At 43.2% G+C, this 27,013-nt stretch overlaps 1 protein-coding gene across 1 annotated transcript in view; it reads right to left on the bottom strand.

The window, feature by feature from the left end:
• The window catches only part of LOC146027237 (P-selectin-like), a 149,602-nt gene that overhangs the window by 104,661 nt on the left and 17,928 nt on the right, over positions 1-27,013 (bottom strand). Inside the window, exons 4-5 of the mRNA XM_083158187.1 lie at positions 10,515-10,904; positions 9,393-9,500 (exon numbers count right to left, since the gene is read on the bottom strand). Of these exons, the coding sequence (XP_083014313.1) occupies positions 9,393-9,500; positions 10,515-10,848 (442 nt within the window). The 5' untranslated portion in view covers positions 10,849-10,904. The remainder of the gene's footprint in view (positions 1-9,392; positions 9,501-10,514; positions 10,905-27,013) is intronic.

Here is a 27,013-nt window from a genome sequence, read left to right as displayed (position 1 = left end):
CAATTAATTTGAGAGCTCCTTCTCATTCAGTTGCATTTTTTTTAAATCACACCCAGGACTTAAACCTAGCACATTTCACACTGACCTGGACAGAAAGACTTCTGTGAATACAGAAGCATTTGTGCACATTCAGTTACCAACTCCTTTATTTAATACACAAATTCCAAACTACTGTCATACCCAGGAATCAAACCCATTACTTTTCACATTGCATTCAGACACAATACACATGCAGCTATTTGCTTCTACGAGGGAAGCCTTTGAATTCTAACTATTTGCCAGTTTAAACTCTTCACCATAATAATTATTTCAGTACAGTATGCTAATACAGATATGTTATATACCCTGTACATGTTTTACAAAAGTATATTGTGTCTCTGCCAATTATATCACTGCAGTGGTTGCTGGTTGCATGAATTTATATCTCCAGGGTTCCTTTTTCAATCTATTATTGCAGAGTTGCCAGGAACCAAAAAGCTGGATGAGATGATTTAATGGGCATTGAGACCTTTACCAAGGTAAGAACCTGCTGTATGGTGCGTGCACTTCTTACTGACTTTCTGTATTTGGTGCTCACATGCACATTTTTTAAATTTAGTAGTTTTTATTGATGTTGCAATACTAACCAAAGAACCGTACAGGCAGCAGTGTAATAATAGATCAAAAGGTGCATGCATGCATACAGGAGATATATAACAGTCAGAATATTGTATATGGATAAGCATAAAATAGCAACCATATTCATTTGCATTCACAACATGTAGGTTATATACAAAATGAAGACCCTCCTCTCAGGATATAGGTGAACATATATTAAGTTGAGCACCCAGAGGCACCATCCGGGTTCCCAGTAGCAGAGAAACAATCGGATGGTATAAGTACAAGGGTATGACGTATAACAATGCACTGAGCACCATTGATCTGTATCTTGAGATAATCATCTGACAGTAACACCACCATCTAACTTAAATAGACTACCAACATTAATCAAGAAAAATAAACCCCAAAAAGGAAAAACCTCCCAAATGACCCAAAGCAACCCTCCACATAACCCGCCACACTATACTACCCACTACCAACTTAGGTGTACCTGGATCCCTACAGCATACTACCCCTAACCCCAAAGCAAACCTCCCACACAACCCCCCACCCTGTACAACCCACCCCCAACTAAGACGTACTTGGATCCCTTTTAACCTTGCTCCCCCTATACCTACTCTAATTATACTAAGCTAACCAGACACCCTTATCCCCCCCCCCCCCCCCGAGAAATAAAAATAGTGCAGGATAGTAATAAACGGATACATGGAGGGCTATAAACTGACCCTGAGTCAGGTTAAATTGTATCCAGTTCCCCCATCTGGCTTATAAATACAAAGTGTTGTGTATATATAATAACCAGGATATATAATGACTAATAGTACAGGGCCGTATAGGAAACTACCGCCAGCTAAATTTAAAAAAAGCAGAAATAGCAACTGACTAATAAACATCAGTAGAGAAATGGTATAGAATCGACACAAGGATATATCTCAAATGACAATTACAATTTGAGGGCCAATATCAGTCCGGCCATTTTGCGAACCTAGGAGAATAAAAGGGTAAAGGACCAGAATCTTCGGCATCATCAGATGAAATAACAGAATAAGTTCCATAGTGTAAGTATGACCAGTTCCAGTTGTGTGTGGAGTACATTATATGCTCGTAGGACAATTTGGAGCATGCATCAGCATATATGAAACACCAAGGCCAGGTTTGAGGAAAATTTCCAGTTGTTGAGATATGACTCTGTAAGCATTCGTCCCGGATATTTAAAGAGACAGGAGCAATATATGTTGCGGAGCCAATGTAGTGTCATCAATCGCTTCATCAGGTGTAGCATTGATATAGGAAGAAAATGTAGTAACCTGTTGCAAGTCATTGAGTTTAGCTATGAGCCTGTCTGTAGAGGAGACAATAGCCTGCAGGATATGGCACAGGGAAGCTTCCATCTTAGCCTAATGTAGGGTACACACCAGGACGACCACCGTTGTCCACGACCGATAGACGACCATGGAACGATTTCCCTTGGACTTCCCGGGAGCTCCCAGGCAGTCCCCAGCAACGATCTTGATCCGATCCCGATGCGCCCGTGATGGTCGTTAAGACGGTCGGATCGCTGGGTTTTGTTTTTTTGCAAGAACACATGCGACCGTCGTCAGATTGGCCTTTGAAATTTAAATGAAGGGGCTGGACTAGCAGAGGGGATAGGAATAGCAGCAGCCATTTTAAACCAGTGTATTTCTGCTTTGTTACTAGTGAGGCTTGGTTTATACCTGCTGAACGCTGGACATAGCTATTTACACATTACTTTGTTTTGCCTGCCATTACAAAGTGTCTTTTAACCCTGCACTATGGAAAATGCAGTGATGGGTAGTCACCAGCAACATTACCTGCTCTATTATGCAGTGCTGAAGCTTAGGCGTCAGAGGGCCCAGCGCAGGAGAGCAAGATCATGCTGGACAAAGCAGTGGCTACTGCAGCATCAGACTCGTTCGCACATGCCACTGCTCAGGGACATCAGGGAAAATAACCCAGACGATTTCCAGAACTTTTTGAGGATGGATGATGCCACATTTCAGGAATTGCTGCGTCTGGTGACTCCCCACATCGAGAAGCAGGATACCAAGTATCGCGTGGCTATCCCTGCTGAGGAACGGCTGGTGGTGACCCTGAGGTTTCTGGCGACAGGACGGTCTCTTGCTGACCTGAAGTTTGGATCCCTCATCTCCCCGCAAGCTTTGGGCCTCATCATCCCGGAGACCTGCAAAGCCATTGTGAAGGTGCTGCAGTACCAGTATTGCAAGGTAAGGATGAAAAATACACCGTACACTTTATTGTGCAAACAAAATTTTTTTATTTATAATTTAGGCCTAGTACAGAAACAGGTTTTTTAGGCCTTTCATATGTAAAACATGTGTAAATAGTAAAATAGTAAATAGATTTATTGTGTCAACACAAATATATTATAATACCATATAAAAGATATTGTACAAAAAAACACACTATATATAAACATTTAAGTATGTATGACCCAGTTTAAACTTTCCCAATAAGTACGGGCTACTGTGTGTGGCAGAGGATGTCTGCCGCAGAAATGTAAAGGCTGCGGCCCACATGGCGCATGGCGCAGATGCAATGGTCCTGGCCCCATTGATGTGCGCCATACGCCATGTGAGCAGTGGCCATCACATACCTGCAGCTGAGACCATGTCTGTCGCACAGGACCCCATACTATTGGCAAAGACAAAAGGGCAATAAATTGAGTTTGCTCTCCAGATTGAGGAGAATCCTGTTCTCCCTCTGGTAATGCAGGTACAGGTAGCAGCATATACGTAGAAAAAAAAAAAAAAAGACACTCTGGTAACTTATGAAACAGGCCCTTACAACAGTAGGGATAAGGTACTGTGTGGCGACACTCCTGACGAAGGACAATCCTGAAACGCGTTGAGTGTATCGCTGTGGACGTTTCCCCTGGAGGAGAACAGCTGCTGGTTCGTTGCGGTGTCCCCCTGGTGCTTCTGGTTCCCTGTTCCGGACGGGCAATCTAGGACTCACCTTTGGATCTGCTCACTTCCATCTGGACCTTGCTGTTTTGCCATTGTGGAAACATACCCTGCTTTTATATCAGTCTACATATTGTAAGTGTGGATCTGTCATATTAAATATCTTTTAAAAAGGATAATTTGCACTATTTCTGTATCCCTTTATCTCCCCTTACACACTTCACTGTGTGAGAAAGGGGGGTCTGTATTTGCAGGTTGAATCTGCTGGAACAAAAGTGCATAAAATTGGTGATATCCTTTTTTATTATTTACACTGTGGTTAAATACTGAGCGCTATTATTTTCACACCACCCCTTTTTCTATTTTGTAACTTCAGGTATTTGTGGATATATACCTTTCTGGTGTTGATTATTTAAGCTGCACTGTGTTTTTAATCGCGCACTGATACATGGAACTATCTTTTTGCTATTGTGGCAGAGGATGTCTGCTGCAGATATGTAAAGGCTGCGGCCCACATGGCGCATGGCGCAGATGCAATGGTCCCAGCCCCATTGATGTGCGCCATACGCCATGTGAGTAGTGACCATCACATACCTGCAGCTGAGACCATGTCGATGGTAAATGATAAAATAGCCTATATTTTAAGACAGATCCTCAAAAACAGGAGACTCCGGATCTTCTATCAGTAAAGAACTGTAGAATTGACAGTACTGGGAGGGTTGAGAAGGCTGTGTAGGTGTTGACTGGGTATGTGTTGGAAGTGTGCTCGACTGGCCTGGTACGGTGGCAGGCGGAGTAGGCACTGGTGATTTTATTGACAGAGGTGTTTCTGGTGCACTACCCATGCCAACTAATTTAGTGCCACTGTTGAGATACCCTAAACTGCCATTATACACCAACTCCATGCATAACTTTTCAAAAGTAAGTTGCTGGTCCGGAGCCATGTTGCGAACACACTCTGCCACATAAGTGAAGTAGTTGTCATGTTTGTCCGGGTTTCTTTGCAGGACTCGCTGTGCCTGCATCATAAATTCTTCATGTGCTGCTGCTTCTCCTTTTTTTCCTTTGCCACATATTTTTTTTTCACGGGGGAGTGGTGGAGTGGGTTCCAGGGTGGGTGGCGGAGTGCAGGCCGGAGTAGGAGCTTCGCTCGATGTACATGCATTATCTGATAGGACAGACAGGTCCGGGGTTGGAGGTGGGTAGTCAGCAAGCTGTAACAAAATTGAACATGTTTACGAATCAATTCTATTTACTTCTAATTTCAGTTCCCTACCAGCGTGAATGAATGGAAAGTCATCGCAGAGGAGTTTGAACAGCCATGGAAATTGCGGTGGAGCCATTGATGGCAAACATGTCCGCATAGCCCTGCCTATCAATAGTGGTTCTTACTACTTTAATTACAAGGGCTATTTTAGCATTGTACTAATGGCTGTGGTAAATGAGTTTATCTTCCTGGATGTAGGAAGGAATGGCCGTGCATCGGATGGTGGCACTTTCAAGGACACAAAGTTCTACGAAAGGCTCATAGCGAACACCCTTCACTTGCCGTCTGTCCAGGAATCTAAACAGGGGCTTAACTTTGTGTTTGTGGCAGATGAGACTTTTGGCCTGCAGGAGCATGTCATGAAGCCATATGCGCAAAGGGGCCTGAACCATGACAAAAGGATCTTCAACTACAGGCTATCCAGGGCATGGTGTGTTGTGGAAAATGCTTTTGGCATCCTGGCTAACCGGTTTCACATTTTCCACACTGCCATTAACCTGAGGGTGGACAAAACGACTGGGTTGTCACGGCGTGCTGTGTCCTGCACAATTTGCTCCGCAGAAAAGCCACACAGCAAAGGGCTACAGGCACAGCACTCCAAGAAGACCAAGATATGCCAGAGGAGGTAGTGCAGATATCCTCCTTGCAAACCCCAACACAACACTTCACAGGGAGTGCACGAGCCAAACAGGTGAGGGAAGAGTATATGGCCTACTTTAATGGGGAGGGGGCTGTGGATTGGCAGGAGGAATCAATTAGATAGCCAACAAAGTAGACTCACCAATGCAGACTGCGAATTATCCTCCTCATGCGCCGTGACTTCTTGGTTTTCGTGTTTGACCATCAGGACTACTCCTGTCCTCATCGACTCCTGGCTGAGGGTGAACGTCAACCTGTCGTAGTACAAGAGCGATGTTTGATACATATTGTCGACTCCAGCACCAGACTTCTTTGCAGCCTCCACCTTCTTGTGTTCCTTCAAGAAAACCGTGCGCAGATTCTGGATGCGTTTCCGCACCCATTCTACATTGGCCTCTGGGTGAAATGGGAGACTGTAGCGAGACAAGTCCTCCAAGGCTGGGGTTCTTTTTATTTTATTTGAATACTCCTTGGACTTGGTTCGCCACAGGCATTCATGGGAACGATACTTCTCGATAAACCCTTCTAAAAATTCTTGTTCTTTTGCGTTGGACATTGGGACTGTAAAAAGATAAAACCATTTTAGTTATTATAGTTATAGCCATGTTTTGTTTCATATTTAAATTTTTATAGTTATAGTTACCAGTTTACCTAGTTCATATGTTTTAAGTATTTAAAATGTTAATAAACTTTTATGAAAACCACTATACATTTTATTGTGCAGATTGCTATTCACACAAACAGGTGAATGGGGCCTAGCAGAGAGGAGTGCATGGAATACTGCAATGGTGGACAATGGTTATATCTATATGTATGTATATATAGAGTGTAGGGGGGACGGCGGCACTCGGTACAAGAAATGACTCACGCGGTAGGCATGTGTAACCAACGTTTCGTGGCCAGGGTTGCCACTTTATCAAGGTGCCAATAACAAACAAACAGTGCATATACACTTACTTAAATAACCACTGAGACGTCCATGAGACACGGCGTCCAGCCCCGCTGCGTCAAGATGACTTCATCTGCTGCAAGCGGCGCAGTGTGCCACGGAGGGACCACATGATGAAAACACCAGAAGCTGATAGGGAGAGAAAGGAAGATACAAAAAGGGTAAATAGACATGGAATGTAACAAGTGCAGTGAAACATAAAAACAAGCATCATAAATAACTCAAATGTCTGTTAACAAATAAAGATACATGAACATGATAATATAGCACGATGATGCAATAAATGAGTTTCATAAAAAACATGCTAACCCAAGGTTTTCATTAAGGCCCCGGGGGGCCAATGTATCCAACAGGAATATCCACCGGCTCTCTGCTTTTAAAAGTACCAGAGATCTGTCGCCACCGCGTGATAGCGGGGGGACATGATCTATGATACGGTATCGTAAAGAAGTCAGTGAGTGTCTGGCTTCGACAAAATGCTTGCTCACTGGGTGCTCCCCATGTCCACAATTAAGAGCAATTTTTATGTTGTATCTGTGTGCGGCCGCACGTTCCTTAAAGGACCTGTCGGTTTTACCGACATAGTGTCGGCCGCAGGGACAGCTGAGAAGGTAAACAACATATTTGGAGTGACAGCTGACACGATGCTTAATTTTAAACTTCTTCCCTGTAAAGGGGTGATGGAAGGAATCCCCTTGTATCATGTAGCTGCACGTAGTGCAGCCACAGCATCGGAAGCACCCCGGCTTTGGAATGCCTAGGAATGTGGCTGCCTTGGGGGGCGGAAAGCTGATGTTATTTTGAACTAGATGGTCACGTAGATTTTTGCCCCTTTTGTAGGAACACATGATAGATTTATCCTTGAGCCCTGGATATGTCGAGTATCCCGTATCCGAATATCCGTTATCCGAATTATTCCGAAAACCAGACATTCCAGAAAGTTTTTTTACTAAAAACTCACTGGGGACATTTGTAACAGCATCACTGGGGACATGATATGTAACTGGCACTATACATGTGCAAGACAATGATTGCTTGGCATTCAAATTCAGTGCTGAGATAGTACACACATTTTGTTTCACGTTTTGAAACCTTGTTTTTTGAACAAATAAAATATATTTGTGTGTATTTTATGTGGTAATAAAATATATTTGTGTGTATATTATGTGTTTATACAGCATAAATGCAAGATACTTCAAAATACATAATTGAAATATTAAAATATTCCGAAATACGGAATAATCCGCTATCCAAAATTCTCCTGGTCCCGAGCATTTTGGATAAGGGATACTCAACCTGTATATATATATACATACATACATACACACACACACACACACACACACACACACACACACACACACACACACACACACACACACACACACAAGTGAATGGGGCCTAGCAGAGAGGAGTGCATCGAATACTGCAATGGTGGACAATGGTTATATATATACACACACACATGGGGCCCACCCGAGCAAACAGTGACATGGTCGGGTGCACGGTTGCCAAACCAGTGCTCTATACACACTATATACATTGGTGGCAACAGTGGGCATGCATAGGAGAGCATTGGGAGTGCAAACATACCAGGTTGTTGTTCTGGGAGATGAGACAAGAAGGAGAGTCCAACTTCTGCGCCAGCACTGTTTTCTATGTGGAAAAACATGGCGCCGGGGGGAAGGAAATGCCACTCAAATAGGCTGGATCAAACGACGGACGCACCGACGGACAGCCGACGGAGGCGGCAAAAAACACTTACGATCTGCATGCGATTGACGGTCGGTCGGCCTGGGATGGACAGATCCTACCTGCAGCATGTAGGACCAAAGATGCGACCAAACGAGTGGCGTGTACGCGCATCGGATCGGAATCGGATCAAATAAATGACAAAAATGCACAAAAGTACATACAATCTGCATACAACCGGTCGGAATTGGATCTAAATTGACAGAATCGGGCCCTAGTCGTCCTGGTGTGTACCCAGCATTAGTACAGGAAGGGAGAGAGGTGCACAGCCACAAATCCAAGGAGAAATGAGGACGGCTAGCACGTCCCAATAGTATAGTCACAAAGTCAGCAGCAATTCACCCCGTGGCCCCCTCAGTAGGAGTGTTCCAAGGGAAGCCTCGTACAAAAGGGACTTAGAAAGTCAAAGATATTAACTTAGTGCGCCCAGCCAGGCAGTCAGTTGGAGAATGGAGTGACTGTACCTCACTTGTAGTCTCAGGAGTCATCGGGCAGCTTCGGCACGCACCCGCAAATGTTTTGCAGGGAATCCAAAGATCTGATATTAGGAGAGGTTAGCAGTATTGTCTGGGACCAGGTGAGTTGTATTCGGCAAGTACAAGCGCTGCAGTCCCAGAGCCGCGCGGACAAGATGGCGCCGGCGCTCCCCATGCGGTAAGCAGCAGCACCACCCAAACGGCAGCGCTTCCCGCTCTCCCCGCTCAGATCACAGAGAGCGGCCGGCACCCGTTGCTCCCGCCCGCTGCAGCCCCCGGAGACGCAGCGCCACAGTGAGTCCCCGGCGGTGTAGGGGATAATAAGCAGTACCCAGGTCCCGGCTGAGGAGTAGGCCACGGTCCCTGCTAACTCCGTTCCGACAGGCAGTAGCTCACAGAAAACCACCAGCGGGGGAGGAGGATGGTAAGTGGAATATCTCACAACCGTATCAGGGGTCAGGGTCCACACCGACTGCAGATCAGGTTATAATCCAGGATTTATGGAGGGAGCTTAATGGATCTGCTGCCTACTCCAAAGACGTCCAGGCCACACCCCTCGCTCACATGCACATTTGGGTAGGTACGCTAGCACTGCTTACCAATATTACATGAGATTGAGATTAAACGCAAACAAATAAACCTACTAGCAAAACAGTTTAACAAGGTACAAATGCAGTTTATTCTGCATAGTATGTGATGTACTGTATCACAGATAAGAAGGAAGACTTTAGAACTGTGTTTATGAAATGCTATTTGTACATTACCATTTTCACAATTTGCTCCACGGAATCCTGGCCAACATTTACATGTATAATTTCCAGGCGCCTCCACACATTCACCATGTTGGTTGCAAGATGAATCTTGGCAACTGACTATAAAAAGACATATATGTAAATATTTATTGCTGCCTTTTGGGATATTTTATTTTATTGCAGTTCCCAACACCTATTGTACATTAAACAATTTATTTGATAATGACAAAAAATCTATTAAGGTAATTATAACTAATTGAAATAAAAAAGGTTCCATATTTATGCATTGATAATAGAAAATAATGGTGATTGTATATAGAGCTGCGTTCCCCAGTGCCTTTTTCTATTCACCACTGCTCTTCTAACTAGCAGCAAGTAACAAGGAGCCTCTCACGTGCCCCCTCCCCACTGTGGGACACTACAGCCTACTTGTGGGATATACCCAGAAATATGTGACTGTCCTGTGAAAATCATGACAGTTGGGAGGTATGGTCTCTGGTATTATTATTATTACATGACCCCTCTTTTGGGATGCCAGAATCATTATTCTGACTACCAGTATCCTGAAGGTCTTCCTGACTGGCGGTCATCCAAATGTATCCTGCTGTATACCAGTTCAGTCACAGTGGTAAATCATGCAAGAGGAGACAGTAGACTGCTGTTTCGCAGCAGAAGCCACCCAGAACCTTTCTGAGCCCTGCTAGTGAGGCAGGCTGCTGCCGCTGAGCAACAGCAGTCTCCTCTTGCCCCAGGGATGATGTGCTGCTATGGTGCAAGTGAACGGGTAGGTAGTATTACTGGTGCGGATCCACCCCTGACTTGGTCTGTCTTAGCAAATCTTATTATAGAAATACAGCAATATGCAGACCACAAAAGGGCCAATATGGTTCTTCTGTTTAGCTAAATTTTTATGAAATAAAGCCCCATGCATCCATAACCTAAGTAATATATCTACCGATGGCTCTTATTAATGCATACAAATACTAATTCTAATTAGCTAATAAAACAAAATGTATACATTTTAAGTGCTTACATGGTGTAAGGGGTGAATATGAGGATACATTGTAAAGCACAATGGAATCTGCTGCACTATATAAGAAACTGTAAATAAATAAATAAAATACAAAATCCTACCTAGGTAGCACAGAGCTCTCTTCTCCTTCTCACAATTTTCATCGTTCCACTTTCCACTGTATTTATGTCTTCCTAGGTAAATTTCTACACAGTTTTGTGCATTATTTTTGTTATTTGGCTCTCCTGGGGCCCAATTTTCCACATCCAAAGTTTGTGATACGTTGGTTCCTTCCCGTCTCCATTCTCGGTTAAGTTTCCGGATAGCAATCCAGAAATGGTTAGCAACAACTGTTTGCAGTTTATCCTTTAGAAAAGATGATTCTTCCTCACTTCGAATGGCAACCATACCAGTAAAAAAAAATTCACAATAATCATAGGCTTTTTTCCATGTCATAATATCAGATCCAAACTCATACGTCCATGCAGACACTTCTGCAGATTTCAAAAGTCCTGGAAAATACATATAATTTATGTGATATAATTCAGTTACCTTACAGTAAAAATATTGTAAACTTTCTAAGCATAAATCTTTAGCTACTTACCAATCTTACCTATACTACTGTGTCAGGCATATATTCCACCACAAAAAAGTGGTAACATTTGCAATTATGTCATATTTTACGCCTTTCTTAAATAAAAAATGGATTAATTATGCAAACAATAACTTCAATTTTATTAAGAACAGGTTTTGAAGCAAAGAAGAGGCACTTTGTCCAATCTTATGCAGCCAATCCCTTGGGTCCCAAGTATTTACAAATATTAGTAGAGAGGGTTGATATGAGGGAGTGAGGGCACTAGGCTGGTGTCAGTCTTAGAAATAGAAGAATACTTATCCTGACAAGGACTTCATGTGGTTACTCCTTCTATTCTTCCTCTTATTTTTTCTACTTTAACTTTGCGGTTTTTTTTTTTCATTGTTTACATGGAAGTGGAACTATAAGATTAAGGGTGATTTTATTGGGGCACTTTTCTAGTTAGGAACTACAGTATTTAAAAACAATTCTGTCCCAGAGGTGATTATTTTCATACATCACTTAGTACATATCAATGTAGTGAGGATAAGTTTATCTGGGTTTCTTTATTTTACAGATGTTCTAAGTTGTCAGGTATACCTTACTCACATGTATATAACATGAATTAATCTTATCAAGGTATCTTTTTAGTGGCGTACCAGTACACACGGTTGAATTGACAATTTCACTCACATAACAGGTTCTTTTTCCATAAGAATTTAAATTTTATTTGGATAAGATCAGACGATAAAAATTAATATAATAAGATTTTGTCATAAAAGTGTGATTTTGCTGAGTGGGGAGATGATTTAGTCCTCAGGGGACATGCAGGCTTAATCACAGTACTATATCCGGTATTATAGCAACTGATATTAATAAAAGCATCTTACCTTCCCCTTCTGGACATTGCATCTCCATGTTCCTCCAGCAAAAAATACTCCTTAGAATACAACAAGACCTCCTTCCGATGAAAATCTCTTTATCAAGGCATGGAGGATATGCACAGAGGTCTGTTTTGATCCTTATTTAAATAGGGATTATAGTTGTCATTGTTGTTTTTAAATAGTTCCTAACTTGAAAAGTACACAACTGAAACCACCCTTAATCTTATCGTTCCATGTAAACTGAATGAAAAAAAACAACACAAAGTACGCCACCAAAAAGTTTCCTTGATAAGATTAATTCATGTTATATATATGTGAATAAGGTATACCTGACTGACAACTTAGAACATTGGTAAAATAAAGAAACCCAGATAAACCTCTTCTCACTACATTGATATGTAAGTGAGGTACTGTATAATCACCTCTGGGACACAATTGTATTTAAATACAGTAGTTCCGAAATAGAAAAGTGCCCAACTGAAATCACCCTTAATCTTATCGTTCCATGTAAACAATGAAAAAACCTTAAAGTTAAAGAAGAAAAAAATAAGAGGAGAATAGGAGAAACAACATGAAGTCCTCATCAGGATAAGTATTCTTCAATTTCTAAGATTGACAACAGCCCAGCGCCTTCTCTCCCTCATAGCAACCCTCTCTGCTAATCTTCCATTTTATGTTTAAGAAAGGTGGATATATAAAAAGGCGCTAATGTAGACACAATTTGACAGCTAATTGGACACAATTTACATAAAAAATATTTACTTAATAACGAATAAATCTCCAATTTTTGCAATAAGCCAAGCCCTGATTATATGTTATGGAAAATTGTACTTGTGTATTATCACGGCGCCCATCGCATCGCATACCATAAGGCATACAATGGTATGCGATGCGATGCGATACAATGTTAGCAGATGTTATACAATTTCAAATTGTATACCATCGAATTGTATGCCATTGTATGGCATATACAATGGTATAAGATTTTAAATTGTATAAGCACCCTAATGGGTGTTTTCAATGTTAAATGTGCCCCCTATAAGATAAATAATTGTATAAGCAACGTAATAGGTGCTTACAATGTTAAAAGCACCCCCACGCCACCCATGCTATCAACGCCAACCCGAAGCGTGGCGAGCGAAGCGGTACGCGTCCTCCGACCTTTTCATACCCCCACTATTCACGTCGGCGTGGAGTTGACTTAATATAGTGTGGCGAGCGCAGCGAGCCACTGAGCCCGAAGCGTGCCGAGCGGACGCGGAATACATGTGAAGTAATGCGCGGCCGCTCGCCACGCTTTGGGCTCGGTGGCTCGCTGCGCTCGCCACACTACATAAAATCAACTCCACGCCGACGTGGATAGTGGGGGTATGAAAAGGTCGGAGGATGCGTACCGCCGCCCCTTGCGGGCTCCCTGTGCTCGCCACGCTTCGGGTTGGCAGTGGCGTGGGGGTGCATTTAACATTGTAAGCACCTATTAAGGTGCTTATACAATTAAAGATTGTATATACAATTTAAAATCTCATCTCATTGCATTGTATGCCATTGTATATACAATGGTATACAATTTTAAATGGAATACAATGCCATACGACTGAATATCGTAGGCGCCGTGATAATACACAAATACCTGGAAAATGTCTGATTTAGTAAGATCCAGTGTGTTAATACAATAAATTAAGATAAAGGCTAGGGCAGGGGTGGGGAACCTTTTTTATGGCAAGGGCCTTTTGTTGGGGGCCATATGTAAAAATGTAAATTACAATGTGTCTTGCTGCAACCGTCCCCCGCTCCGGCGGCTGCCGCTGAATAGGACTGGCAGTGTCCGTCTGCTGCTGATTATGAGGAATCTCGCGAGAACTACCGACATCTTGCGAGAATACCCCTGTATTTGACTCTCGGCAAAGCTGCCGGGTGGGCCACATAGACCGGCTACGCGGGTCGTATACTGGCCCGAAGGCCTGAGGTTCTCCACCATTCCCAGACCGTTTAAAATTGATACTATATACATAAAAGTAATGTGTCCAGGGGCAGATTAGGAACATGATGTGGCCCTGGAAAAATTTCTAGAAGTGGCCTCAGGTGGGCGGCACCAAATCAAATGTAGGCGGAACCGTTGATTTCACCATGCTTGGCAGTCTAGTGGCCCCCAGACCTTTAAGCTGCTGTGACAAACCTCATACCTCCACATTTATTTAATACCCCACCTCCCCCAACTCAGACTGAACACAGACCCCAACACTTTCATCAAGCAACAAATAACTCATGACCAAAATCCCCTGAATATTACCCCTAGCCCAGAAATTGTTTCACTCCCAGATAGCACCCACTCCTGTTTTATTAACAGATATCACAATGGCTATAGCTGGGGCAAACCTTAAATTAGTATTTGGGTACGCTGTTCTGTGACCCGGCAATAGCTGTTCATGTGGGAGACAGGAGAGGGATGGCGTCATTACTCTGGGCAGGGCCACGTCTTAAAAAAAAGTCACTATCTGACAGGCAGCATCACAGGTACCCCGGCCTACCGGGAATTCTCTCTGTATGGTCTATGTTCAATCTGCCCCTGAATTTGTTACTTGTTTACATAAGGGACAAATCATGCATTGTCTAATATGGGGTATAGGACACCCCCAATCCCAATAAAAAAGTAAGGACAAGCAGCATTTTGAAGAAAGCACAGTGCCAGATTAACGTCTAAATGATCCTGGAGCTGAAAATGATCAAGGGCCTATTATGCGCAATATAGGGGTTATGGCCAGCACTGAGTAATGTGTGGGGAATTACTAGTGTTCTGGTTGGGTGGTCTGCTCATGGGTGTGTCTCTATTTGTGTAAATACTGTCAACTATATATATATATATATATATATATATATACACACACACACACACACACACACACACACACACAAAATCTCCAATATTGGTCGCTGTAGACACTCAGTCCCCTACTAGTAGGACTGAAATACTTCAACACACCCACAATAGTGTCTTCAGTGCCCTTTGACTGCAATGTCCGTACAATAAAAGGATAATAGAATAGTAATAATAATATACTCCAGGTAATTCTTTTGAAGAGAGATTTTCTTTTATTTTTCAAAACACAGTGTTCAAACCAACGCGTTTCGCCTACATGAGAGGCTTCATCAGGGGTTAGTGATCTTAAATTTTGAAAATAGTGCCCATCAGGGTCAGGTTAGTAGTATTAGGTATAGGTGTCCTGTTAGGCCCGGATTCTTTCTGGTGTCTATAGGCCTGATTAAGGACCTGTTGTTGAACTATAATATAAGAATTTTGTATATATATCCTAGAGTAATGTTAATCTGGCAAATTGTGAAATTCCCTTTCTATGGGGAGATGTGTGCTCATGAGGATCCAGCCAGCAAGATCCCCTCGGGGTCTAAATGAATATTCTGGCTTAAGTGTGTTACTATAATATGTAAAAGAATATAATGTGATGATGCCTACAATTTATAGCGGTATTATCTATAAACTGTTTGTATATTCATGCATCTAGTGTCTGTTCTCTTGTTGCAACAATTTATATTATTTATTCATACACATTGTACATTGTATATTTTTTTTGTGCTACACTAGCAATTTAGGTCTTAGCAGTTACAGTTACAGTGTACTGACCTTTTTCTGTATTATTTTTATTGTGCACTGTATTTTGAGTTTGATATATTTTTTTTATGTATGTGTTGGAGTTAGGAGGAGGGCGGGGTCTCCAGAGGCAGATATGAAAGTTTATTCCCAGCTAAAGGCAGACCTTTCCCTACACTGAAACGTCAGAGGGTGGGACTGAGGTTCCGTCATGTCACACCTGGTTGGTATTTATAGGAGGATAGTTCACTGTTTGTATTGAGCCTGAAGATAATACACCTATGTATTGAAAAGTTGCTGGGCACAATAAAAGTTTACTATGATTTGAAAGTGGTCCGGAGTGCCGTGCCAGTCTATCATCTACATTTCCTTTGGATGAAGGCACCCGACAAGTAGCAAGTGATTCGGTGGAGTGTCCGATATATATATATATATATATATATACACTGTACAAACAAGACCTGCACTCTCACCCCTGTGTTGAGGTAGCCGCTAGGGTGCCGTATAAATAGCAGTGCTTGTATAGAAAACAGTGCTATGTAAATACAGTAACTCCCGTGAGGGAAAACAGCACTCACCAGACTTCAATCACCAATAATTCTCTGGGGCATGATGTCCCGTTTTAAAAACCCATATGTGGAGCCTGCCGGCGTTTCGGTCCTACAGGACCATTCTCATGGCAGAGAGTATCCAACTGTCAGCAAAGTAACAACAGCAATTCAATGGGTAACTGGGACAGGGAGCCGGTGTCCGGGGCCCTGCTTTATAGGGGAGTGTGTTCACTCCCACTGCCGGATGCGTTCCACAGAGTGGAACGCATGACGCCACTTACGGTTCATAACCGGAAGTGCATGGCCACGATGTATTGCGGCTCAGAGTGCCGGGTAGCACAGTCATAGGTGCTGCTGCGGGGTATGTTGCCAAAGGTGCCGCGCTTGTTACAGAAGGCTGAGATCACCGGGTGCGAGTGCACTGTCCGGTCACGTGGTGCAGACCAATCAGGGCTGCTGATTGGTGACTGCAGGTCACGTGGCTATGTTGTGGTTGTACAGGCTGTCAGTGTCATTGCAGCAGTGATATAATGTGACTGGCTGCCAGCAGGGACCCGGCACAAGGATGGTGGGGTACAAATAGCTAAGGAGGTAATGAAATATATAAACATACAATGAGTGATGCATATGCATAAGGATATACAGATAATGGATCTGTGATGACCAGAGTAATAGGACAGAATAGGATGATGCTACACCCTCCGTGGGGTGAGGGTGCCTGTAGAATTATTAATCACTAATAGTTAGGGTGGGTCTCCATGTATCCCACTCAGTACAGGGAAAATGTCAAGCCGTATCACGGTTTATATGGGATAAGTGACGCTAGGGGTGGGCCATGTAACTGCATAATTTGGAAAAGGCACTTATAGGAAAAGTCAAAGGTGGGTGAGAACCACCAAATACAAGGTCATAAAAATAGAAAGGCACATATATGGAAATGTGCAAGACAGTAAACAACTATAGTAAGGGGATGCGTCTCCCTGTGTCCATCCATGGTATAGGGCAGGGGTGGCCACACTTTCGGACTTGGGGATCTACTGTAAATGTAAAAAATCTTTTGGGATCTACCATATTAAACAATCATAATGCGATACATAAACAAACAAAACATTCATTTTAGGCTCTAATGAAAGGGTGTTTTACACATAAAATTATTGGCAATGTGAAGTTGTTGCATGAGGCTGCATGTCTTGTGTTAACTCCCTAAACGACGGTTCCAAGCTAGTTAGGCACATATGAAGGCAGTATTTTAAATGCTCATCAGTCATACGACTTCTATATCTTGATTTAATTATTTTCATTTGTGAAAAAGCAGATTCACAAAGGTAGGTTGACCCAAAAAATGCCTTCAAATGAAGAGCTACTGATCTCAAGCATGGATACAGTTCTGCACTGAGTAGTTTCCAAAAATTATTATCAGAAGCTCTTGCTTTCAAAGGGATATCAGATTGCAGTTTTAATATTTCTTCCTCTACATTTGATGTATTCAGATTGAACATAGAGGAGATATTACCAGAAATGTCAGCAATGTCAACATCAGCAAATGGAAATGACATGAAGGCTAGGATAGGTTCAAGCTGCTTAATGTCCTGAAATCGCCTCTCTAGTTCTTCCCAAAGATTTTGGATCTCAGCACAGAATGTATCATATGTGCTGCTGCTCTTGGGATTCTTGTCTATCATTTTCTCAAAACTGGGAAAATTCCTCAAAATTCCCTTTGAAAGCTGTGACTTTAAAAACTGCAATTTTGATTTAAAAGCATTTATTGAACTTATTAATTGGATAATATTTTTATCCTTGCCCTGAAGTTCAAGGTTAAATGCATTGCAGTGACTGGTTAAATCGGTTAGAAAAGCTAGCTGTAGCAACCATGATGAATCATGCAGCTGAGATGGACTTTCTCCAAGTGATTCCAAGAACTCCGTTATTTCAGGCAACAAGGACTGGAATCGTTCTAAGAACTGCCCCCGACTAAGCCATCTTACATCATTATACAACAGCAGGTCTTCATATTCAGCCTCACTTTCCTCCAGTAGAGTACGGAAAAGTCGTCTTCGTAAACTCCTTGCCCGAACTGAGTTTACGATTTTCATTGCAATGTCCATAACATCATCCATGTTTAAAACTTTAGCACACAGTGCATTCTGATGTATAACACAATGGATTCTTGTAAAATCAGGAAAATCCTCATTTTTTTACATAGTCCAAGAAACCCATTATTCTTGCCAACCATGGCTGGGGCTCCATCTGTGGCAATGCACACTAGTTTGCTAAGAGGAAGATTATTTTCCTTGGCAAAATTCAGAAAGCCTTGGTAAATGTCTTCACCTCTAGTTTTTCCCTTCATAGGGATGAGAGTTAAAAACTCCTCCATACTACTCATATCAGGAAAAACCATTCTTATAAACACAATTAATTGTGAAGTATCCACTATATCCGTGGATTCATCAAACTGCAAGGAAAAGTAACAACAGTTACTGATGTGTTTTCTCACTTGCCTCTGTAAGTCATTGCCAATTCCCTCTACTCGTCTCACTGTAGTTTGACGAGATAGTGGCATATCTCTAATTGCTTTCAAGATGTCATCTTTATTTTTAAATGTTTCAAATAAAACACTTCCAGCACTAAGGAAAGCTTCCTTCAACATTTCACTATCCTGAAAAGGTTTCTTGTGTTTCACTAAAATATTTGTTATACGGAAAGATGCTTCAGCTGCAGCCTGGGACTGCACAATAGGTTTTGTGAATGTGAGCTGTTGCGCTCCTAAATGAGTTTTCAGGGATTTCACTTTAATCTTCCTTAGTTCACTGTTAGGCAGAAAGTCTTCATCATATTTTTGATGCAGACTTGAGTAATGTCTCTGTAAATTCCCCTTCTTCGCCAAAGCAACCTTAGCATGGCATATTAAACATATGCATTTGTCTTTAAACATTGTAAAAAAAAAATCATGTTCCCATTCTTCATGAAAATGGTACGTTTTGGGCCTTTTAGAAACACTCATGCTCAGCAAGTATGCTAAAACACAAATTAAATATAAAAATGTATTTTAGAATGAACCCAACAGGGTACACCTGTGTTTTTAGAGAAATAAAAGCCAGCAGGACCAGAACGATTTTAGAGCATCCAGATCCCTGGATTTTTTAGATAATACTAGCCAGGAGGCTCAGAGAAATTAGGACGCACCCAGATCCCTGGATGGATTTTTCAGATAACACCAGCTAACAGGCTCAGAATAATTGGGACGCACCCAGATCCCTGGATGGATTTTTCAGATAACGCAAGCTAGCAGGCTCAGAATAATTGGGACGCACCCAGATCCCTGGATGGATTTTTCAGATAACGCCAGCTAACAGGCCCAGAATACTTAGGACGCACCCAGATCCCTGGATGGATTTTTCAGATAACGCAAGCTAACAGGCCCAGAATACTTAGGACGCACCCAGATCCCTGGATGGATTTTTCAGATAATGCCAGCTAACAGGCTCAGAATAATTGGGACGCACCCAGATCCCTGGATGGATTTTTCAGATAACGCCAGCTAACAGGCCCAGAATACTTAGGACGCACCCAGATCCCTGGATGGATTTTTCAGATAACGCCAGCTAACAGGCCCAGAATACTTAGGACGCACCCAGATCCCTGGATGGATTTTTCAGATAATGCAAGCTAGCAGGCTCAGAATAATTGGGACGCACCCAGATCCCTGGATGGATTTTTCAGATAATGCAAGCTAGCAGGCTCAGAATAATTGGGACGCACCCAGATCCCTGGATGGATTTTTCTGATAACGCCAGCTAACAGGCCCAGAATACTTAGGACGCACCCAGATCCCTGGATGGATTTTTCAGATAACGCCAGCTAACAGGCCCAGAATACTTAGGACGCACCCAGATCCCTGGATGGATTTTTCAGATAATGCCAGCTAACAGGCTCAGAATACTTAGGACGCACCCAGATCCCTGGATGGATTTTTCAGATAATGAAAGCGAACAGGCTCAGAATACTTAGGACGCCCAGATTTTCTCACTATTTTAGATATATTCCTACACTGCACAGAGATCTCACTTAACACGACTGCTGTGTGTCAGTGTTCACAGCAAATGGCGGGCAGTAAGGGTGACGGAGGTACAGTTGCTTCCTAGCCCAACCAATAGAATGTCTCCCTCCCTTACAGGCAGGCTGTGAACCAATCACAGCCCGTTTAGTGCAGAGTGGAACTGAATGGCCCCTCCCCATTTCCCCAGAACAAAGCTTTTACAGGGCAGGAGAGACCACAGCGTCTGATTGGTTCTTGTATCCCGACACTGTTAACCCCTCTCCTGCCAGTGCTGTCAAAGACACAGTTAACCCCTTTAATCCTAATCCTGTCGCCAACATAGCTGACCCCTCCACTATTAAAAGGTACTTTATTTTTATGGGAGAGTAGGCAATTTTGGGTTGGGGCGCAGGTGTCCTTCCCCTGTTAGTGATGAGCTAAGCGCCGCTGAAGCACTGAAACCGCACATGTAGGAGGATCCATACTATAATAAATACACTGACACTGGCAGGATCGAGTGCCAAATCATCACAGAACTACTGAATACTATCTATTTTCACCTGTTCATGTTGGTGCTCGTCCTCCCGGTGAGTGTGACTGGTGCTCTCTGCTCTCACAGGCTCTCTGCAGCACGTACGGAGAGATGAAGCCGGCACAGGAGACACACTGCACCGGAGCTGAAGCGCAGGTGTCAGACCCCTTTTGGCTGTGTGTCCCCGGTGCAGTGTGTCTCCTGTGCCGGCCTCGTCCCTCTGTACGTTTAGCAAGCCGCAGCATCTGACACAGGGGTCTGACACCTGCGCTTCAGCTCCGGTGCAGTGTGTCAGACCCCTTTTGGCTGTGTGTCCCCGGTGCAGTGTGTCTCCTGTGCCTCGTCCCTCTGTATTTGCAGCAAGCCGCAGCATCTGACACAGGGGTCTGACACCTGCGCTTCAGCTCCGGTGCAGTGTGTCTCCTGTGCCGGCTTCATCTCTCCGTACGTGCTGCAGAGAGCCTGTGAGAGCAGAGAGCACCAGTCACACTCACCGGGAGGACGAGCACCAACATGAACAGGTTAAAATAGATAGTATTCAGTAGTTCTGTGATGATTTGGCACTCGATCCTGCCAGTGTCAGTGTATTTATTATAGTATGGATCCTCCTACATGACATGGGGAAGGACACCTGCGCTTCAGCCTCCCGACAGCTGCCTGCTCGGCATCGCGATCGACTGGGGACAGGCCTGCGGTCCACCAGTCGATCGCGATCGACGCTTTGGCCACCCCTGGTATAGGGGTCTAATGTTGGGTCCATAGGCCCAAAAATTAATTATAGTGGGGGGAACATTTACAAGGGGAGGGAGGGCCAAATACGAATCATAGCGGCGCATGTCCGTTACCGTTGGGTGCATGCGTGTGGTGGTGTGCAGAAGATTAAAAAAATGGTAAAAGTGAAAAAGCGAAAAAAACACGTGAAAAATGATCCAAAGAAGTGTGAAAAATTATCGCAAAAAATTTGAAAAATTATCCATATGAAATAAATCTATAGTGGTGTAGTCACATCCTATTGTCCAAGGAAGATAGTCAAAGGGTTATTTTCATTTATCCCTTTGGGCGCAATCGTGTCCAGCCTGTATATCCACTTGCTCTCGGTCTTGCGTAGTAATAAGGTTCTGTCTTCTCCTCGGGGTGGCGGTGGCATCCAGTCTATAAGTTTGCACCTCAGGTCCGGTACATTGTGTCGAGCGTTAATGAAATGTCTGGGTACAGGGAGATCCGCTGTACCAGAGTCAATAGCTTGGCGGATGGACAGTCTGTGGTTGGCCATCCTCTCTCTGAATTTCCTGGTGGTCATTCCAACGTAATAGAGCCCGAATGGGCATGTCAAGATATAGATCAGGTGGTCCATCATGCAGTGTAGTTTGTATTTGATTTTCAGTGGTTGTCCAGTGTGGGGGTGGGAAAAGTGGGTCCAGTCATCATACTCCTGCATGTGGTGCAACCACTGTACCTGAAACAACCAGGTCTTCTTTCCACATACTGCTTTGTGGATTGTCAGGATGTTTGGTGGGCCTCAGAAGTAATTTTTTGAGGTTAGGGCCTTTTTGTAGGCCATCATGGGTGGTGCAGTCTTGGAGAGGTGTAGTTGGGGATCGGACTTGACAATCTGCATATGTTGGTGGATGGATTTGCTTATCGTGGGTGCCATATTATCAAAAGTTGTTGTGTAGACCATCCTGTCCGGTTTCGCACTCCCGTTGGGGCAATCATTGAGATATTTCCGTCTTGCTTTAGTTAGGCAATTCTTAATAGTTGACGCAGGGTAGCCTCTGTCCCGGAACCTGTTGGACATCTCTCTCAATTGCTCCTCCATCACTGATTCGACAGTGTTATTGCGCATGACACGCAAAAAATTTGAGATATGCAAATTGTTCTTTAGGGCTGGTGGGTGCTGGCTGGATGCCAGTAGCAAAGTGTTCCTATCCGTGGGTTTCCGGAACAAGAAAGAAACAAGAGGGTCAGGAGGGACAGGCATGACATCTCGGATCTATCTCACCCGAATAAATTTGCCCGGTTGGACGAAGATTCGGCGGAGGATAGAGACGAAATGACGGAGCTGGAGGAGACTGTTCCCTCTAGGAACCAGAGGAGTAGTCCCTCTAGCTCAATTGGGATGACAGATAATGAGGTACCAAGGCAGATAGTGATCGTAGGGGATTCTATCATCAGGAGAAAAGACAGGGCAATCTGCTATCGGGACCATGATCGTCGCATCGTCTGTTGCCTCCTGGGTGCTCGGGTACGGCACATTGCGGACCGAGTAGACAGATTGTTGGGAGGTAATGTAAGTGGAGGGTGGATCCGCACAGACTATGGTTCATATCAAGTAATTATGTTAGACTAATTTTGAAAGACCAATATTTGAAACTATTGACGAAAAATCTCCTAGTCATCAATTGGTGGTGCGCCCAAACATTCAGAGAATACAACTGAATAGAAAGGGATTGACTTGCAAAGACGCAGGTCACAAAAAAGCAAAATGTGCTTTTTGGGCGCACTCTTTGTATATAATTATGTAATGTAGTATTGATTCATTAAAACGTAACTTTTATTAAGACTTTACCTAAAAGAAGGATGACTATCTAACTCTTCTTTGAAAAGAAAAATTCTCACTTGAAGGAGAAAAAGATTAAAATGTCCGCAAATGCCAGTGTTTGCTCTGCTATGAATGAGTCAGAGCATAAATTGGTCAGGCATGCAGTTAACGTTACTGGTCATGGGCATTCCTTTTGTAACGCTGCCTATTTATTGAGGCGTTGTGTGACCGTGATTACTCACTCCCTCTGATTATTTTTCAGGGCAAGTGCTGACAATTTTATTGTGACTAATAGTGGAATATATGTCCTATTGTGGTCACTGTCAGGTTGCTCCTTGTGTTCAACGCTTGTGGTTATATATTGATGGTCTAATAGGTCTAAGTATTTGAACCATTAGTTTAATTATTCGCTGTGCAACGGACAATCAAAGTAGCCATGTGGGAGTCTTGGCTCGCATTCATTAAAGGAATCTCACACACAGATGGAAATATTCCCCTGCAGTAGGTTTCTCCTTGGCATCATGTCATGACCAACCATGCGTGTACCATACCAGGTGTTCACCAGGGACTTGGCCTCTGATTACTTGTCTGGCCCCCTATATATTCTATTGTTATATAGAAATATTTAGGGGTATACAGGTACACTGTGTGTTGTGGTCTCTGTTATACGATGTCAGGTTGACTGCTATGGGGAAAAAATAGATAGAACACTTCTGCTGTCGGGTCAGATATATGTCATCCCTGATGCGTTTAGCAGTGCAGGGAAACTATTCATATAACCTGGCCGGATGAGAGAGTGTTGAAGAGATCACAGTTTACTGGAGCATAGTCGGGTAGCTTGTGAACCAAGGCTTCTGCTTTTGAGGATCTGTATTAATACATCGAATCCCCAATGAGAGAGCCTGTTGCTGGTCACCTGCTGATCCCGGGAATTATTAGATACTCTCAAACAGTGCACATACATACATGGGTAATTTTTTGGGGTATATTCCCAGTGTGCACATAGATTTTTTAGTAAACTTAATCGTTTGTCATAACAGTCTTTGACCACACTAATACGTATTCCTTATTTGAAGCTGCCTTATAACTCCTCTGTGCACATAAAAAGATGATTAGGTCGATGTCACCACCTTTTGGAGATCAAACAGCACCTGTAACAAAACGCTCTGCACACATAAGTTGTGCTGAATAGTGCTGTAGCCTTGTAGCCACCTGTATCATATACGTCTATTCACTGCTGGGCTATCACCCTACACAGATAGCTCCACTGTGTCAGGCTATAGCCTGTGATCCCCTACTAACTACTGCTATTTGATTGCAGCTGTTAGGGTAGATTTAACATACAAGATTGGTTACTTGCAGCGCATACACATCACGAGATAATTGGATCAATATTGCCACTTTAAGAAATAAAGCAGCACCAGAAGACAAATACTCTGTATATGTCAATTTGCACAGAAATGGTACACAGATAGCTCCACTGTGTCAGGCTACAGCCTGTGATCCCCTACCAACTACTGCTATTTGATTGCAGCTGTTAGGGTAGATTTAACATACAAGATTGGTTACTTGCAGCGCATACACATCACGAGATAATTGGATCAATATTGCCACTTTAAGAAATAAAGCAGCACCAGAAGTCAAATACTCTGTATATGTCAATTTGCACAGAAATGGTACACAGATAGCTCCACTGTGTCAGGCTACAGCCTGTGATCCCCTACAAACTACTGCTATTTGATTGCAGCTGTTAGGGTAGATTTAACATACAAGATTGGTTACTTGCAGCGCATACACATCACGAGATGATTGGATCAATATTGCCACTTTAAGAAATAAAGCAGCACCAGAAGTCAAATACTCTGTATATGTCAATTTGCACAGAAATGGTACACAGATAGCTCCACTGTGTCAGGCTACAGCCTGTGATCCCCTACCAACTACTGCTATTTGATTGCAGCTGTTAGGGTAGATTTAACATACAAGGTTGGTTACTTACAGCGCATACACATCACTAGGTGATTGGATCAATATTGCCACTTTAAGAAATACAGCAGTACCAGAAGTCAAATACTCTGTATGTGTCAATTTGCACAGAAATGGTGCTATAATCATACAGCCACCTGTGCCATATACAGATATCCACTACTGGGCTGTCACATCAAACAGTTAGCATCGCTGTATTTAGGCTATAACCTGTAGTCTCCTATCAAATATCGCTGTTTGATATCAGCTGTTTAGGGCAAATTCACATGAAAAAACTAATCAACTACAGAGCGAAAAAAGTGCTGTGTACACATGGATATGGTGTGCATATACCACCAGGATATTATCTAACCACAAGCATATAAACAATTCCTGCCTCAGAATGCCTACTGACTCTATAATCAGAGATCAGTTGCGTGGTACCTGACCCGGCAGGCTGGATAGCCATGTCGGGAGGGGGTCCGAGGTAGCCGGCTGTTCAGTTCACATCAAGAGGTGTAGCGTCTGTTATATGCTACTTGCATGTCACTCTAAACCTGGTAGCCGGAGTTCAGGACAAACGGAGGGAGTTAAGCCTGCGGAAGACGCGGAAACATGTTTCGCCGGTAGGCTTCGTCAGTCCAGCGCCATCTCTGATGGCGCTGGACTGACGAAGCCTACCGGCGAAACATGTTTCCGCGTCTTCCGCAGGCTTAACTCCCTCCGTTTGTCCTGAACTCCGGCTACCAGGTTTAGAGTGACATGCAAGTAGCATATAACAGACGCTACACCTCTTGATGTGAACTGAACAGCCGGCTACCTCGGACCCCCTCCCGACACGGCTATCCAGCCTGCCGGGTCAGGTACCACGCAACTGATCTCTGATTATAGAGTCAGTAGGCATTCTGAGGCAGGAATCGTTTATATGCTTGTGGTTAGATAATATCCTGGTGGTATATGCACACCATATCCATGTGTACACAGCACTTTTTTCGCTCTGTAGTTGATTAGTTTTTTCATGTGAATTTGCCCTAAACAGCTGATATCAAACAGCGATATTTGATAGGAGACTACAGGTTATAGCCTAAATACAGCGATGCTAACTGTTTGATGTGACAGCCCAGTAGTGGATATCTGTATATGGCACAGGTGGCTGTATGATTATAGCACCATTTCTGTGCAAATTGACACATACAGAGTATTTGACTTCTGGTACTGCTGTATTTCTTAAAGTGGCAATATTGATCCAATCACCTAGTGATGTGTATGCGCTGTAAGTAACCAACCTTGTATGTTAAATCTACCCTAACAGCTGCAATCAAATAGCAGTAGTTGGTAGGGGATCACAGGCTGTAGCCTGACACAGTGGAGCTATCTGTGTACCATTTCTGTGCAAATTGACATATACAGAGTATTTGACTTCTGGTGCTGCTTTATTTCTTAAAGTGGCAATATTGATCCAATCATCTCGTGATGTGTATGCGCTGCAAGTAACCAACCTTGTATGTTAAATCTACCCTAACAGCTGCAATCAAATAGCAGTAGTTGGTAGGGGATCACAGGCTGTAGCCTGACACAGTGGAGCTATCTGTGTACCATTTCTGTGCAAATTGACATATACAGAGTATTTGACTTCTGGTGCTGCTTTATTTCTTAAAGTGGCAATATTGATCCAATTATCTCGTGATGTGTATGCGCTGCAAGTAACCAATCTTGTATGTTAAATCTACCCTAACAGCTGCAATCAAATAGCAGTAGTTGGTAGGGGATCACAGGCTGTAGCCTGACACAGTGGAGCTATCTGTGTACCATTTCTGTGCAAATTGACATATACAGAGTATTTGTCTTCTGGTGCTGCTTTATTTCTTAAAGTGGCAATATTGATCCAATTATCTCGTGATGTGTATGCGCTGCAAGTAACCAATCTTGTATG

The sequence above is a fragment of the Crinia signifera genome, chromosome 8, assembly GCF_055691185.1.
Source record: "Crinia signifera chromosome 8, ASM5569118v1, whole genome shotgun sequence".
In the NCBI taxonomy this organism is placed as follows: domain Eukaryota; kingdom Metazoa; phylum Chordata; class Amphibia; order Anura; family Myobatrachidae; genus Crinia; species Crinia signifera.
The sequence above is the reverse complement of the archived record's forward strand: the minus strand, read 5'-3'. Positions and strand labels throughout refer to the sequence as shown.